Here is a 14635-nt window from a genome sequence, read left to right as displayed (position 1 = left end):
GGTCATTCCGGCGACGTAGATGAGTATGTCTCAGTCTGAGTTCTGGGTTAGCGGGGGATATTCCTGGTCGTCGGTAAACTGAAACGCGCCTTTGGGCGGCGATTCCGTAGCTGCTGCCATCTCCCGGAATTTTTCTGATTCTAATTAAAACAAAGGCCATGAATTGGTTTTGTAACTAATCTCTATGGCATGCACGGTTGGTTGTTCTCAGGATATTTTTAAATTTTGTTAGTCTAAAGTTAAATACTCGAAAAAATATCTTTATTGTGTAGTTTTTGGAAAATAAACTGGACAAAGTTGCAATATTCGTACAAAAAATTATCAATATTGGTTCCAAACTACTTCTTATACTAGGTAACATAGAAAAACTTATTCTAAAAGAAACAAATCATAAGTAAGATAAATACATTTTTGTTGAAGGTCTTGATGGTTTTGTAGTTCATTTTTGCTCGATATCCTTCATCTTCCATTTCTAGTCTTTTCTTGAGCATTTTCTACACCAATCTTTAAACGCTTTTTTAATATATATTTGTGAAGGAGCTAATAGACCAGGACGGATCTGTTTCGAGCTGATATTCGGATTTTTACAGAAAAAGTTGTGTGATAACTACAGTTATAATAATTCACTTATCCCTTCCTCTCAAATTGGTCGGAAATATATTTGTCAAAATAACGAAAAACGTCGTTTTTTTCTACTTTCCTTGCTTATAACTTTAAAACGATTCATTCCGGAGCAAAGTTGTACTGAAATAAAATAGTGATATTTAAATTTTCTGTAAGATACGACTCCGTGTGGAGTTGTCTGTCTTCTATTGGACGCGTCCTTAGGTGGTCGATAGAAGAACGCCCTAACCGGTTCTAGGAGCGGTGGGTAGTTGGGAAATAAAAATACCAACCTCGAACCAAAACAGACTAACAACCTCTTCCTGTAAAAAAACATAAATTACGGAACCTCATAAACTATTAGCTGGACGGAACTGCAATGAAAGCCAACACATGGATAGGGTGGAATTTATTGTAAATCAAAGAACAAAAGGCCTTATTATTGACTTTAAAGTCTACAGTCAAAGAATGTGCTTTGTGCTTAAAAGTGAAATTCTTTAATTACAGTTTGATCAATGCACATGCCCCAACTGATGACAAACCATAGGAAATAAAAGAACACTTCTTCGAAGACCTAGAAGCAAGCCTACAGAAGATGTCCCAGAAATGACATTAAGATTGTATTAGGTGACATGAATGCAAGAATAGGACGAGAGCGAGTTTTCACGCCATGTCAACTATAGGAAAGCATAGTCTACACAACATCAGTAGCGATAATGGATTACGACTGATAAACTAGATTAGTCTCTATTTTGAACACAAGAACATACACAAGGTAACCTGGACCTCTACCGTTAAAAGAATAACGAGTCAGATTGATCACATCTTAATAGATTCAAGGCATGGAACATACGTAATAAACTGCAGACGTTATAGAGGCGCAAACATAGACTCAGATCATTGTCTAGTGATCTCAACATTGATGGCTAGAATTTTACACACCATTAAAGAAAATAAAGTGGATAAAAAAATGGAATGTGCAAAAGCTGAGAGATGCGACAATTGCTGAACATAGAAAACATCATTGTTTTCTACAACACATGTCACCGTATGCAGAACAGATAGTAGCAAAATACCAGGCTGGTTTCAGAGGTGGTCAATCGACAATTCATCAGATTAAAACCCTGAAACAAATTTTAGAAAAAACGCTGGAATAGGGCATTGATACTCATCAAATACTTATAGACTACAAAGCAGCCTACGAGTCTGTGAATAGAAAAGAAATGTTCAAAGCAATGAAAGAGCTAGGAATACCAAATCAGTTGGTAAATTTAACAAAACTAACTCTTCAAAAAGTCTTAATAAAGATCCCACAGCAATCACCCTACGAAAAATCAATAGACTTACAAAATCTTCGTACATACCAGAGGATACAAAGCCAAGAATACGCAACAGCGAAGCAGTCCCACCACGCTTGTATGGCTTACCGAAAATACCCAAAGACGATGTACCTCTACGCCCTATTGTGAGCTCCATAGGTTCTCCGTCTTACAGCCTTGATAAATATCTGGCCAATATTTTACAACCAAACATAGGAAAAAACGATGCCTTTGTAAAAGACTTCGCCCATTTCATCGAGAAGATCAAATAACTTTACAGGGACCTGACATTCTTGTTAGCTTTCATGTTGTTTCTCCATTTACAAGAGTTCCCCTTTTCATGGGAAGGCCAGATTAATGAACAGGTAGATGGAGTAGCAATGGGAATCCCACTAAGCCCGGTCGTAGCCAACCAGTTCATGGAGCATTTAGAGAAGAGGGTAATGGAGTCATCATACAAGCCAAGGGTATGGTTTAGATACGTCGATGACACTTTTGTGATTTGGGGTCATGGAGTAGAAAAACTCAACGATTTCCTGTCTTATATAAACACAATACATCCAAATATTCAATTTACAATAGAAACAGAGAAAGATTAACAACTAGCGTTCCTAGATGTATTAGTAAATCGAAAGGAATGTTACTTAGGACATAAAGTGCATCGATAACCTACACACATGGACATATACCTAAACAGGAACTCAAATCATCATCCAGGCCAAAAACAAGGTATCATCAAAACTCTTACGGAGAGGGCGAAGAGAATTTGTGAACCACAGCATCTGCAAAGTGAACTTTTTCATATTGAAAAAGCGCTCACCTCTAATGGTTATACCAGAAGAGAAATACATAAAGCGATTAACAACGTTTCTAGAAGAAAGACACAGCATGTATAGGCAAAGAGTCCTTGCCCTATATATCGGGGGTAACAGACAGAATTGGGCGAATACTTAAAAAAGCCAATGTAAAGACCATTTTCAAGCTAACAAGAAAAATCAAGGACTGTTTAAGATCGGTGAAGGACAAACGCGACCCGTTAGCAGCGGCCGGAGTATATCGAATACCATGCACATGTGGAATGGTATATGTGGGAACCACGAAAAGGCACACAAACACAAGGATAAACGAACATTAAAACCATTGTCTTTTAGGACATATCGACAAATCTGCCGTTGCCGAACACGCTTTGGGAAGCGGAGAACATCGGATACTGTTTGAAGAAACGCAGATACATCACAGTACTACCCACGGTTATATCGGGAAGCGGTGGAAATATATAAGAATCCAAATAATTTTAATCGGATAGAAGAAGGACTAAGAATTAACAAAACATGGATGCCGATATTAAAATCCACAAACACCCTTCCCGCAAATCACGAAAAAAGAAAAGCTACAAACGACGACACGCCCCCTCACGCCGAAACCAGTGGAAGGGATGCGAGTAATAAATATGACCGCCGTAATTCAACACGGAGTTAGTTTCAGCTTACAAACGAAGCAGTATCTCCAGAAGATGCCAACCCCTAGTGTCGTCGAGAAATGTCGAGAACTAATCTCAGAAGACAACGGCCTAACAGCTCAAACAAACAGTTTAAAAAGTTAATCGAGAAACACAAAAATAAAACTCTACAAAACAATAATACGCCCAGTCCTAACATATGGTTCAGAGACCTGGACTCTAACAAAAAGTAATGCATATAATGCGGATGGAACAAAATTAGTTCTATATGGTGTAATTTTTGTTGTACAAGATTTTAAAGAATTTATCTTCTAATAAACGGAACCAATGTCGAACAAGTGGACAAATATGCATATCTGAGAAAAACGATTAACTCCACAAATGATTACATTCAGATCAAAATTATAATAGAAGAGTACAAGGAATTTAAATTTGGAACTAAGAGTCAGGTTAGCGAGGTGCTATGGTTTTCGGCTTTATTTTATGGAATGGAATCTTGGACCTTGAATGCGACATCAATGAAAAAACTGGAATCATTCGAGCTGTGGGTGTCCAGAAGAATTCTGAAAATATCGTGGACAGAACACGTCACAAACAAAGAGGTTCTGAGAAAGATGAATAAAGAAATAGAAATTTAAATATAATTAAAACAAAAAAATTGGAATATCTCGGACATATTACACGTGGAGAGAAATACACCTTGCTCCAACTGATTATGCAGGTAAAGATCTAAGGAAAAAGAAACGTAGGGAGGCTTAGAATGTCATGGCTGTGCAACCTGAGAGAGTGGTACGGATTTACATCAAATGAACTTTTCAGAGTCTCAAAAGTCCGAATAGCTATGATGATTGCCGACCTCCGCCCCGGAGATGGCATTTAAAGAAGAAGAAATATTTTTAATTGATTCATTATTATTCCCGACCTATTTCAGAGGGAGAATAAGTCAATTATCACTACTGAAGTTATCACACAACTTTTTCTACAAAAATACGAATGCCACCTTTCACATCCAAATGTACCATGTAATGTTCAACAGCATTCTTTGGAACTCATTGAATATATGACATATAACACAATTTGTTGATGATGAAACTAATAACTGCCAAATGTAAACATCAAAGTCAACTGTCAAAGTAAAATGTCAACATTAACTGTTAATGTCAAATAATAGTTGTAAGTTCCTCTGCAACTTTTAAAACTTAATGCTTAAGGAAGCCGGATGAGTACAAAAATGGATTTGAGCTCTATATCCTTCACTTTTTATTTCTGATGATTGGTTGAACATTTTTTACACCATTCTCTGCATGGTTCTTGAATATATAATGTATTTATAACATAATTTGTAAATGTCAAATGATCCCTAAGTTCCTCATTTACTTATATAACTTGATTAAAAAAAAAACGAAAAGCTGAAGTGGTTTCTTTCACCACATACTCAAAAATATATTTTAAAATATTTTAAAGTTGGTGTGAAATGTTTGTAATTGAAACTGAACAACAAATGATACTTTTTTTCATAACGCACAACGTAAACAAGTAAAAACATTACATTCTTCTTAACATTCCATACATCATGATAGATGTCGACCTTTATCTTCATTCTTGCATGACATATATTGGTTGCAAAAACAAACTATCCTAGAATTCAGTATAAATCTTCAATAATAAACTTATTTCTAAAACAAAATCCTCTTGATAAAAAAAAATAAGTCACAAGGTAACTTTTTCCTTGTTTTGATTTATTTTTTGATTTTCTTTAGTATTTTTATACCTTCTTGATCAATTGATCTCAGCTTGCTGATCTTTTCTTTCGATAGAAAAGATACGAACACGTACAATCCTTCTTCCCTTCCTCGACGATTCGAGTCTTCAATATCTTCTTCTTCGCAACGTTGGGAACAGACCGGTAAGTTCCACCAATTTAAACAGGATCCAGTTAAGATAGGTCATATCTATAACAAAAATATCGTACATTTACACCAATTGAAAGACTGATTAAAGGTTGACACTACAGTACCAAGGAAAAAATCAGTAGAGCTGAAACAAAATGGAAATTTGCCTAATAAAACAATTATTTTAAGGATAAATAATGTCTTACGTTGCTTGATAAAAAGTTTAATTAGTTTGGTTAGGTTATTGAAGATATTTGAGATGTTCGGTGTGTTCCTGTCTTCAAGAACTAGATTCCCTTCACTATTCATTCAGAACCCCACATTTCGATCTTGAAATCGCGTCGTTTTCTGTCTATATTTTTATCTGTACGATAATTCTTGAGAAAAAAGTACTAGTGTCTTGAAATTTGAGAAATAGGTTCCTTTTTGTAGTCAAAAGGTACAGAAATTTCAAAAATTAACGTCTTATTTCATCCAATTGCATCAGATTCCAAAATGTGTACGTTCCTAATCAAATTGTTTTGAGCGTATCGAAGAGTAAATCTTATTCATACATTTTATGGTCCTTCGAACCGGATTTACAAGAAAAAAGTGTATTAAAAATATTTTATCATATTCTTGTACGTGAAAATGGTGATATGACAATCGTATAATGGGTTCTTTATTATACATATAAATATTGAGTCTTCAATATCCGGTATCGTTAAAATAATACATATTCTAGAATTGGGCCATCTCTAAATAGAAAATATCTTCTACTCTTTTCTTTGGAGTCATCATTTTCAAGGCTAGTTTTGTTCCGGGGTATCTTTTGCCTTTAACGGTAGAAATTTTTTCAATTCTTATTAATGTTTGCATTTTTTCAACCTTTCTTCATTAAAACTCTATTTCTACTGCTTCCATAACATTTTTTTCTGCACTGTTCACTTACTAACCTATCGTTACATATTCCACTTTTCTAAGGCTTTTTTACTTCCAACAAATACCATATTACGTTACCTTGTGTCGATGTACCATGTCGATTTTACTTGCGCTTAGCTTTTGACTCTGTTTATGGAGTCATCTTTCATGCCTTTTCGTCAATTCTTATTAATATTGGTATTTACTCAGCTTCTTTCCATTAAAATCCTATTTCCACATCCAAAACTTTTTTTGTTTCATTCTTTACTTATTAATTTTTTTTATCTTTTTGTCCGACTTCATTTAACTTTCATCGCTTGTTCTATTACTTTTGTTTCTACTATACATGAAGTTATTAACTCCCATACTCATATCTTGGACTGTGCAAACTTTCGACTTCCTTAGTGGGGTCATTTTCACAACTTAGTTTTGGTACGAGGGCCCTGTCTTCTTTATATTGTCTTGGAGAACATCCAATCCAGAAGATGACTCCACAAAATTAGTCGAAAGTTCGGCGCAGTTAAAATTGAGCTAATTTGACTCGGGAACTGTGTAAATCTGATAGTAGGTGTCCCAAAAATTATAATACCTACGTTTCAATAGTATTATCATATATAATCAACGCAAAAATTTTAAAAATATTCTAGAACAACCAAAAACATAACAGGAAAAATTGTTAAGTGATCCGAAATGAGTTATTTAAAATCGGCTATTGAAAAAATGATTTTTTAAAAATAAGTATTTTTACTTTATTGGTACCTCTATTATATTTTTTCTTTTCATAAGTATTTTACAATATCAAATTTATAAAAATGTTTTGAACGTAATTGGGAATAAAAAGTAATAAGTTGAGACAAATGTAGAATGGTCAAAACCTGGTGTACAATCTGATGCCATATATGGGTTGGAAAAAAAATTATCTTATCAATATTTATCTTGCTATAGTGATAATAAGTGAGAATTTTAAAGCTAAAATATAATAGAGTACATTTAGTACGAGTAAATTTTTAAATATATTCACTTTTGAACATTGTTCAAAGTAGTGATTTACGAACAGTTATTTAGGATTCGTTTAGGAAGTATGTAGGTATCTTTCATTACGTATGATGCATCTTTAAGTCACATCATAAAACACATACATGTTAGTATAAGTTAATTACAGGTAATAAATGCATACTGGGTGTTGCTTACTGGCGCGGAAAATCCATATGTTCTGTATTAAGCCGTTTGTAACCTTCTCTAGTTATTTTAATGTATTATTTTGTCTTTTTATTAGTCCGTATGTAGGAGCATCAGACACGGTTAAATTTACCGTTCGAAATGAATCGTTTGGAATGTAATTAAAAATTTTGTTGGGAAAATTAGTGTCAGTTTCAAATTCAATATAGTTCCAACATTATCTGATGAGCTTTGACATATTTTTTGCCTCAATAACAAAAAACTAAACTGATTTGAACTTACGTCTGTAAGTATAGTAGCCACGTCCAGACAGTTTGGGCGTGACTATGATACACCTACAGCAGTGGATAATTAAAATCAAGTATGGAAATTACATTGGAATTGCGCTTAAAAATGTGTTGACACATTAAATGTCGGCTTCAAAATTAAGGTTCCAACGAAGTCTTAATAATTAAGCACCAAAAAGTCCAATTCAGCTGAATCAACACGTGCAGCTAAGTGCAGTAGTCACGCCCATGTGGCCGTGACTACTACGCATACAAAGAAATTAAAACTAGGATTTGGACGTGGCTATTGCATTTACATACGGAATTATAAAAAAATAAAAATCATAAATAAGGACATAAATTTGAAACTATTGACTGATTAACTTAATAGATATTTGGTCGAAAACGATTAGAATTCATTAAAAACAAATGGTATTTTCTATATTTCACCAACGCTACAACAACGGTTAGATAAAACAAAATTATACCTTATAAATAACAAAAAGAAAAACTGCATTAACTTTTTTTTCAAATTGAAAGCTGAAACATGTTTTTAACTTGATAAAATCCAAGTTTTTAAAATCAATGTCAAATTCTAGCTTTCAAGTAATCGAGTAAAGAGAACCATCATACTTCATAAACAATCCAAATAAAAAATATGTAAAATGGGTCAAATATAAGGCACTTATATCATTTGTATATAAAAAAGTCTTGCCCTCAATAGTTAGAGTTGTATATAAGATGAAATGTGATGAAAAAAGTACGTTTTTTCTTACTTAGTATACATTTATACACAAATTTGAATCTGTTTCGAATGTCAGTCAATAATTTTGATCTTTAGTTTCTATGAACATTAAAAAAATACAGGAATAATAAAATTATAGTCACACATATTTTCAGAGCTTTTCAGAACTTTTTAAATGGCAGCTATATTCAATATTCAATATCATAACCAGTCCATAGAGAGGCTCTAGCCACAGCTATCGTCGAAGTTATTATAAAAAATCCTTTTTATAATATTTGAAGTACAAAAAATAGTTTCGTACATTTTTGGCCTTACACTCGATCAAAAATGGCTTTTCCTTGCAGTTTCAGATTAATGCAAGCCATGTCTAAATTGTCCTACTGTTTTACCAACTAAAAGTAGCTCTTGTTGACGGCGTTCTTAGTGGTGCTTCAGCGGACGCTTTTTTGACAGCACTAATTCACATTGCACCGTCTTAGATGGGAGCTAGACATCAAATCGGGTTCCAAACACCGGATCAACGAACTTTTGTGCTTCAGCATACGTGTTTTAAAAGTTTTTCCTGTTTGTCCCACGTAAACTTTTTAACAAGTTAATATGTACACTCCGTTTTGGAAATATTTCTTATTATTTCTATTATTTGGTATATATCCGGTTATATTTTTGAATGCTGTGAAAAACTGATGTTATTCGTACACTATACGAATAAAACTCTAAGTAAATATAGAAACAAATAACAAATAACGACTAAGAAGTGTCAACAAAGAGGAATTTAGAATTAAACTTTAGATATCCAAAAATTTACTTGGGACAAACAGATAGAAACTTTACGAACAGATACCGGGGCATAAAAGACCATTTGTATAAAAACGCATACTTCACATACTCTAGACCAAAATTATTGACTGCTTTCTGTTATATTAAACCTCCTCGAGTTAGCAAATGGAAAGAAAATGATAGGTAATAAGAAAAAAGTATTAGTTGTAATTTTATACTGACCAGTACCTGACATTTGGCCGGATGGATTGCCTTTGACGATGCCAGCGTAGCTACCTAGTATGCCTTGCGCAGAACAGAGAAAATCATAATGAAGGAATGAGGTAACAGCTTACTACGGGGGTGTTCTTCGGGATGTTAGATTAGTAGAGGGGCGGTTGGATGCTAAGCTTAAATTAAACGTTATGCAAATCTGAATTTTCACAATTTTGAAATCTTTTCAAACCGTTAGGACAAAGTTCAACAAGCTGAAAACCGTTGCTTTTGGTTATCGATCAAATTGTATAAACACAAACGCTACTATACAAAATTATATAGGAGATAAAGCACAAATCGTACTTTTAAATTGGTTCTAACTTATTTTTTTATTAAATTTTTGTCTTAATAAATTTTTTTCTTTTCGAATCTAGAAATTTTAGTTTTTGAGCTGCATAATTTTGAAAATTATTCATTTTCTGTAAATTTAGATTGCAAAATTATTTTGAAAAAACTATTAAGTCGATTTTAATGAAATTTTGTGTGATGAATAAACATATTAAAAAAATTTTTTCTCTGAATATGAAGGTCGTAAGTTTGATTTTAGTATGGGAAATAAACTCACAAAAAAAAAACCGTTTTTTTACTATTTTTTTTTGTTTTTTATTATTTTTTCAATAATAATAATTTTTAAGGGTTGAAACTACAAAAAGTACCATTACCTTATGCAAAATTCAATTATAGAACTTCGTCTGATACAAAATTGTTCTAAAACCAACAGTTCTTGAAATATATTCGAAAAAAGAAGTAAAAATATAGAATTTTTTGAATATTTTTATATTTTTTTTAATAAAAAGTTAAAATCACATTTTTTAACTCACGCATAGTGAAATTATCATTTGTAGTGATATTTTTGAGTGATTTATGCAAAAAAATACATTTTATATGGTTCACACCCAAATTAAAACAGATACTGTATGGACTGTAAAGATTCCAAACGAGTGAGGAGTTGTTATGTTGTATATTGTATCTGCAGCAAATTATCAAATTCAAAGACCTTGATTCTCCACAGAGCTGGAGCTTGGTGACAACCAGTGTGGTTTCAGCTGCAATATATTAACAACTTATCAAATTTCCATTACGTGCCATATTTGCAATACTACCATAAATACGTTTTAGATTTTGAACAACTTAAAAAGCGCTTGAGTCTATACAATTTAATATAAAGTTGCAATTTTTTTAACAAACACGTGAAGCTAAAGACAAAACAAAAACAAAACGAAATAATGCGAATATTTACCAAATTTGAGACAATTATTACATCACTGGGATCTTACAGGAAGCTATATACATGCAATAAAAAATTAATATTAATTATAAAGGACAGAAGGATGTAGGGGAAGTTGTAGGCATCGTTTAAGTAGCACACGAAAAACTATTGACAGTTCCCGTGCACTATTCATGCCAGTATGCTTTAGCAAGACTCAAAAATCTGTTGAAAATCCAGTACAAGAGGCGCGTTTTAAAGCTATGAAAATTGTTTACCTCCGTCGATGTTTTGCGGCGACGACGTTTTTCCTCTGTCAGTTTTGTCAGAGGATTTGCCTGGGTTCTCCGGGGTGCCGTCCAATCGGTGCTCCTTGTACAGAATCAGGTCGCCTCCTTCGCTGGGATCTATGTTGTACACGTACAGAGTTCCGTCTTCCGTCGCTACTAGCAGTCTCAGCTGCTGCTGGATTCTAAAAATGAACATACATTCATTGAATAACTTTATAAAAGCTTTATATCGCGAAAATCATAAAAAATGTCTTGAATTCTCTCTTTGTCGTCGAAAATATTCCACGCACCGTTTCTATCAATTACGAGATGTTCTTGTCGCCCGGTAAGCAGTTTTCCAGAACATTTAATTATCCTTATATAATCCAGCAGAGGTGGCCTTTGATTATTATTAATATTGGCAATAATACGTATCAGTGCGAATTGTTTTGTAAGTGATAATTATTAATGTGATTAGTAATTGTAATACTTATAATTACGTGTGTTTTTGAGTTAAATAAAGTTAGTTAAACTACGTGCTTTACTTAATTTTTAAACCTACGTAAAAACGTAACAATAATTTATCACAATACAACCCTGTCTATGTGGTCGAGCGGTCGTTGTGGTGACATACTATTATAGAATATAAACAGAACACAGGTCCGGACTGACGAATTAGTACAAACAAACAAAAATAATTGAAAATCAAATGCAACAAATGAAGAATTCATTACAAAAGCTCTGAAGCTAAAAAAATGAGAGAAATAAAGTAACTACCAAAGAAAACGACACTACTGTAATAATATAAGTATTAGTTAAATAAAAGATCAAAAAAAATAAAAGCGAAGGTGGAAAAATCCATTAAAAACAATTTGAATATCAACGAAGTAGATGAAGAAACAATGAAGTAAATGTTCGAGATTTGAGCTTGACAGGCCAGAGCAGAGTAAGGGCCACCCTTGCCAGACATGCCAGGCGCCAACGTCGGTAAGCAGCGGATCTGCATTACCTTAGCACGGTTCAGCACCAAATTTAGCTAGAGTCAAACCATCCGTGAATTGTCATTTGTCAAAATTTATGGTGTGAACAAATAAAAGCCGCTTTACACCAACAATAAATTCATTAAGTAGTTTCAAGGTCAAATTGAAGTTCAATAGAGTTGGTGGGGATTCCTGCAAAGAAGACATACGAAATAAACCATATTTCTAGAAGTTTCAAGAAATAAACTAATTTTCTTTTGACTATTTCACTAGACTATTTCTAACTGATAAAACGTCATAGCAACGCCACGTTTCCTACTGACAAAACTCCTTCCTATCCGTGATTTCTCAGCGACAAAATTATGACAGATCCGTCACGAAGGTGTCAGGTAATTCTATTGTTGTCAGTTTAATAAACGTCATTGAGGCGTAATCAAATTGTCAAGTCAGCGCGTAATCAAATCAACAGTCAGGTGAAGAAATCAAAAAATTTGTTTCGGAAAATGTCCCATTGAACACGCGGAGGTCCATGAGCTCTATTTGGACTCAATTTTCGGAGTTCCTACGGGTGAGAAATTTTACGCTTGAAAGATGTACTACCATAACGAAACTACCAAAAATTCTCGAGGATTATGCCTTTAACATGAAAAAAGGCAATGGCGAAGACTATAAAGAGTCGTCTCTAAAGTCAATGTGGAATACTACAGCAAAAATGGTACAAGAAAAATATTTTACGGAGTACGGCATAAAAATCGACCCTTTCACAGATATATCTTTCAAACGTGAAAGATTGGCCAGAGACACCAAGCAGAGGCAGCTTCAAAGTGTTCAAGAAAAAAGAAAACTCAGTTCAAAAGCATTATCCACCGAAGAACTATTAAAAAACATCCAAAGCTACGACGAGGAAACCCCCGATGGAGCACAAAAAAAGTTTTTTTACCTTTGCTCATTTGAACTTGCTCGAGAGGCAACGAGGCCGTAAACTGCAAGATTTTCCAGAAGGAATTTGATGTTATGGGAGAATTTACGGGCCGAATTGAATACAGCATTTTTTCTAAAACACATCAAGGCGGATCGAAAAGTTGGGCAAGCAGCAAATGTCTGGTAAGCAATTTATTAAACGAAAATTTATGCCCAGTTAGATTATTCTTGAAATTAATGGAAAAAAAGGGGACCAACGATTTTATCAGACAGACTCTTTCTTACCGTTCACCTCAACTGGAAGGATGGATCTTGGTTGAAAAACTGTCCAATTGGAATCAACACCGTATCTAAGTGGACAAAAATGTCAGCTGAAAAAATTGGAATAGACACAAAAAAACATAAAACAAACCATTCTCATCGATCTTCAGCTGTGTCAGCCTTGTTCAAGCAAGGTGTTTCTGAACAGGAGTTGATTAAATTAACGGGTCACTCAAATGCAAGCTCTCTAAAACCATATCTGCAGCTGGATTCCAGTTACCACCAGAAGTTGATCGAAAATCTCAGAACAACAAATGAAGCTAGACCTTGAGTTCCCAAATGCTACAGGTCAATAAAACACAAAATCATGCTTTGATAGAAAAGAATGAGTAAACTACTATAGCTTATAATAATTGTAAATTTAATATTGTTACAAATAAATAAATATGTTTCGTTGATACGTTGCATTAATTGTTTCGTGAAATAGTCTTGTCGAATATCATTCGAGAGAAAATTATTTACCGGCAAAATTTTCTTCTGGTTTTATTCACTCTACTGGCGTCTCGTGCTTTAACTGTCAAAATTTAATTCGCGAAAATTGCCAGGCAACAAACTTTCATACCACAGTCGAAAATATTGCCGGCAAAATTTTCTCTCTTATGATATTATATACAATTTCACAACACACTGTACACGACTTTCTGTCTTTTTAGGAGAATATTTAATTCCAAGTCCCCATAATAAAAATTTTATAACTTTCAACCTGTAACTGGGCTCACTTACCCTCCCCAATAAATCTTGACCTTTCCCACTCAAAAACTCAATATCCACTGAACGGGTGCGTTCGCGTGAGCGCGCTTCGAGCTTTACCCCTCGCTTCTGGGACTTGTTGCTGCTCCCGGCGTCTGGTCCCGATCTGGAGGTAGCAGGTGGTGGCTGTTTCGATTTTCACGCATCGATTTGTCGCCGACGCGAATTACAGCCGTCGTTGACGAGTTTCAATAAATATACCATGATATATTGGACGAAGTTGTCACACTACTTTATTAACTTTAAATAATAACGTAAAGGGAACCAAAATTTAAGTAAATTTTATAGAAACATTGTTTATTTCTGAATTCCTGACGTATTAATTTACCACATTATACGAAATGACTAAGCATACAGACTTTATTGTATCCAAACACATGGAAATTCACTAATAGTTAAGTCTCCAGAAGAAAAAAAAAATTATCAAAGAAAGCATTTTTTGTTAGTTTTCGTACAATTTATTGTATATTTCTCGGTATAGCTCGGTAACTGTTGAATTCAACAAATTTACAAAATGTCTGAAACCCAACATAAAACCATTACGCTTTACATAACAAACAGTCCTCCTGAATTCATTGGTGCATATTGGGTGTCCACACTGTCCAATAAAAGCTGTAAATGGTCGGCCAAACCTTTTTTTTTTTCATAACTTTACCCCCTTTTGATGTCTCGCTGCTCCTTCTACTGGCTTAGGCAATATCATCATCATTTGGCTCTACAACTCTATGTATGTGAGTCTTGGCCGCGTTTACTATTCCCTCCATTGTTGTCGGTCCTGAGCAGCTATTTTCG

General features: G+C 34.0%; 1 protein-coding gene across 5 annotated transcripts in view; it reads right to left on the bottom strand.

Annotated features, from left to right (window-relative positions):
• Atg18a (Autophagy-related 18a) overlaps positions 1-14635 on the bottom strand; it is a 34869-nt gene continuing 20234 nt past the window's right edge. Inside the window, exons 6-8 of one of the 5 annotated variants that reach the window (XM_072522044.1) lie at positions 10881-11074; positions 9363-9425; positions 2-140 (exon numbers count right to left, since the gene is read on the bottom strand). In XM_072522044.1, the coding sequence (XP_072378145.1) occupies positions 31-140; positions 9363-9425; positions 10881-11074 (367 nt within the window). In that variant the 3' untranslated portion in view covers positions 2-30. Of the gene's footprint in view, positions 141-244; positions 5334-9362; positions 9426-10637; positions 10679-10880; positions 11075-14635 lie in introns of those variants that run through there. The other 4 variants (XM_072522045.1, XM_072522046.1, XM_072522047.1 and 1 more) reach the window with 4 other exon arrangements.

The sequence above is a fragment of the Diabrotica undecimpunctata genome, chromosome 2, assembly GCF_040954645.1.
Source record: "Diabrotica undecimpunctata isolate CICGRU chromosome 2, icDiaUnde3, whole genome shotgun sequence".
Classification (NCBI taxonomy): Eukaryota; Metazoa; Arthropoda; class Insecta; order Coleoptera; family Chrysomelidae; genus Diabrotica; species Diabrotica undecimpunctata.
Note: the sequence above shows the minus strand (reverse complement) of the source record. Positions and strands in the feature narration are given on the sequence as shown.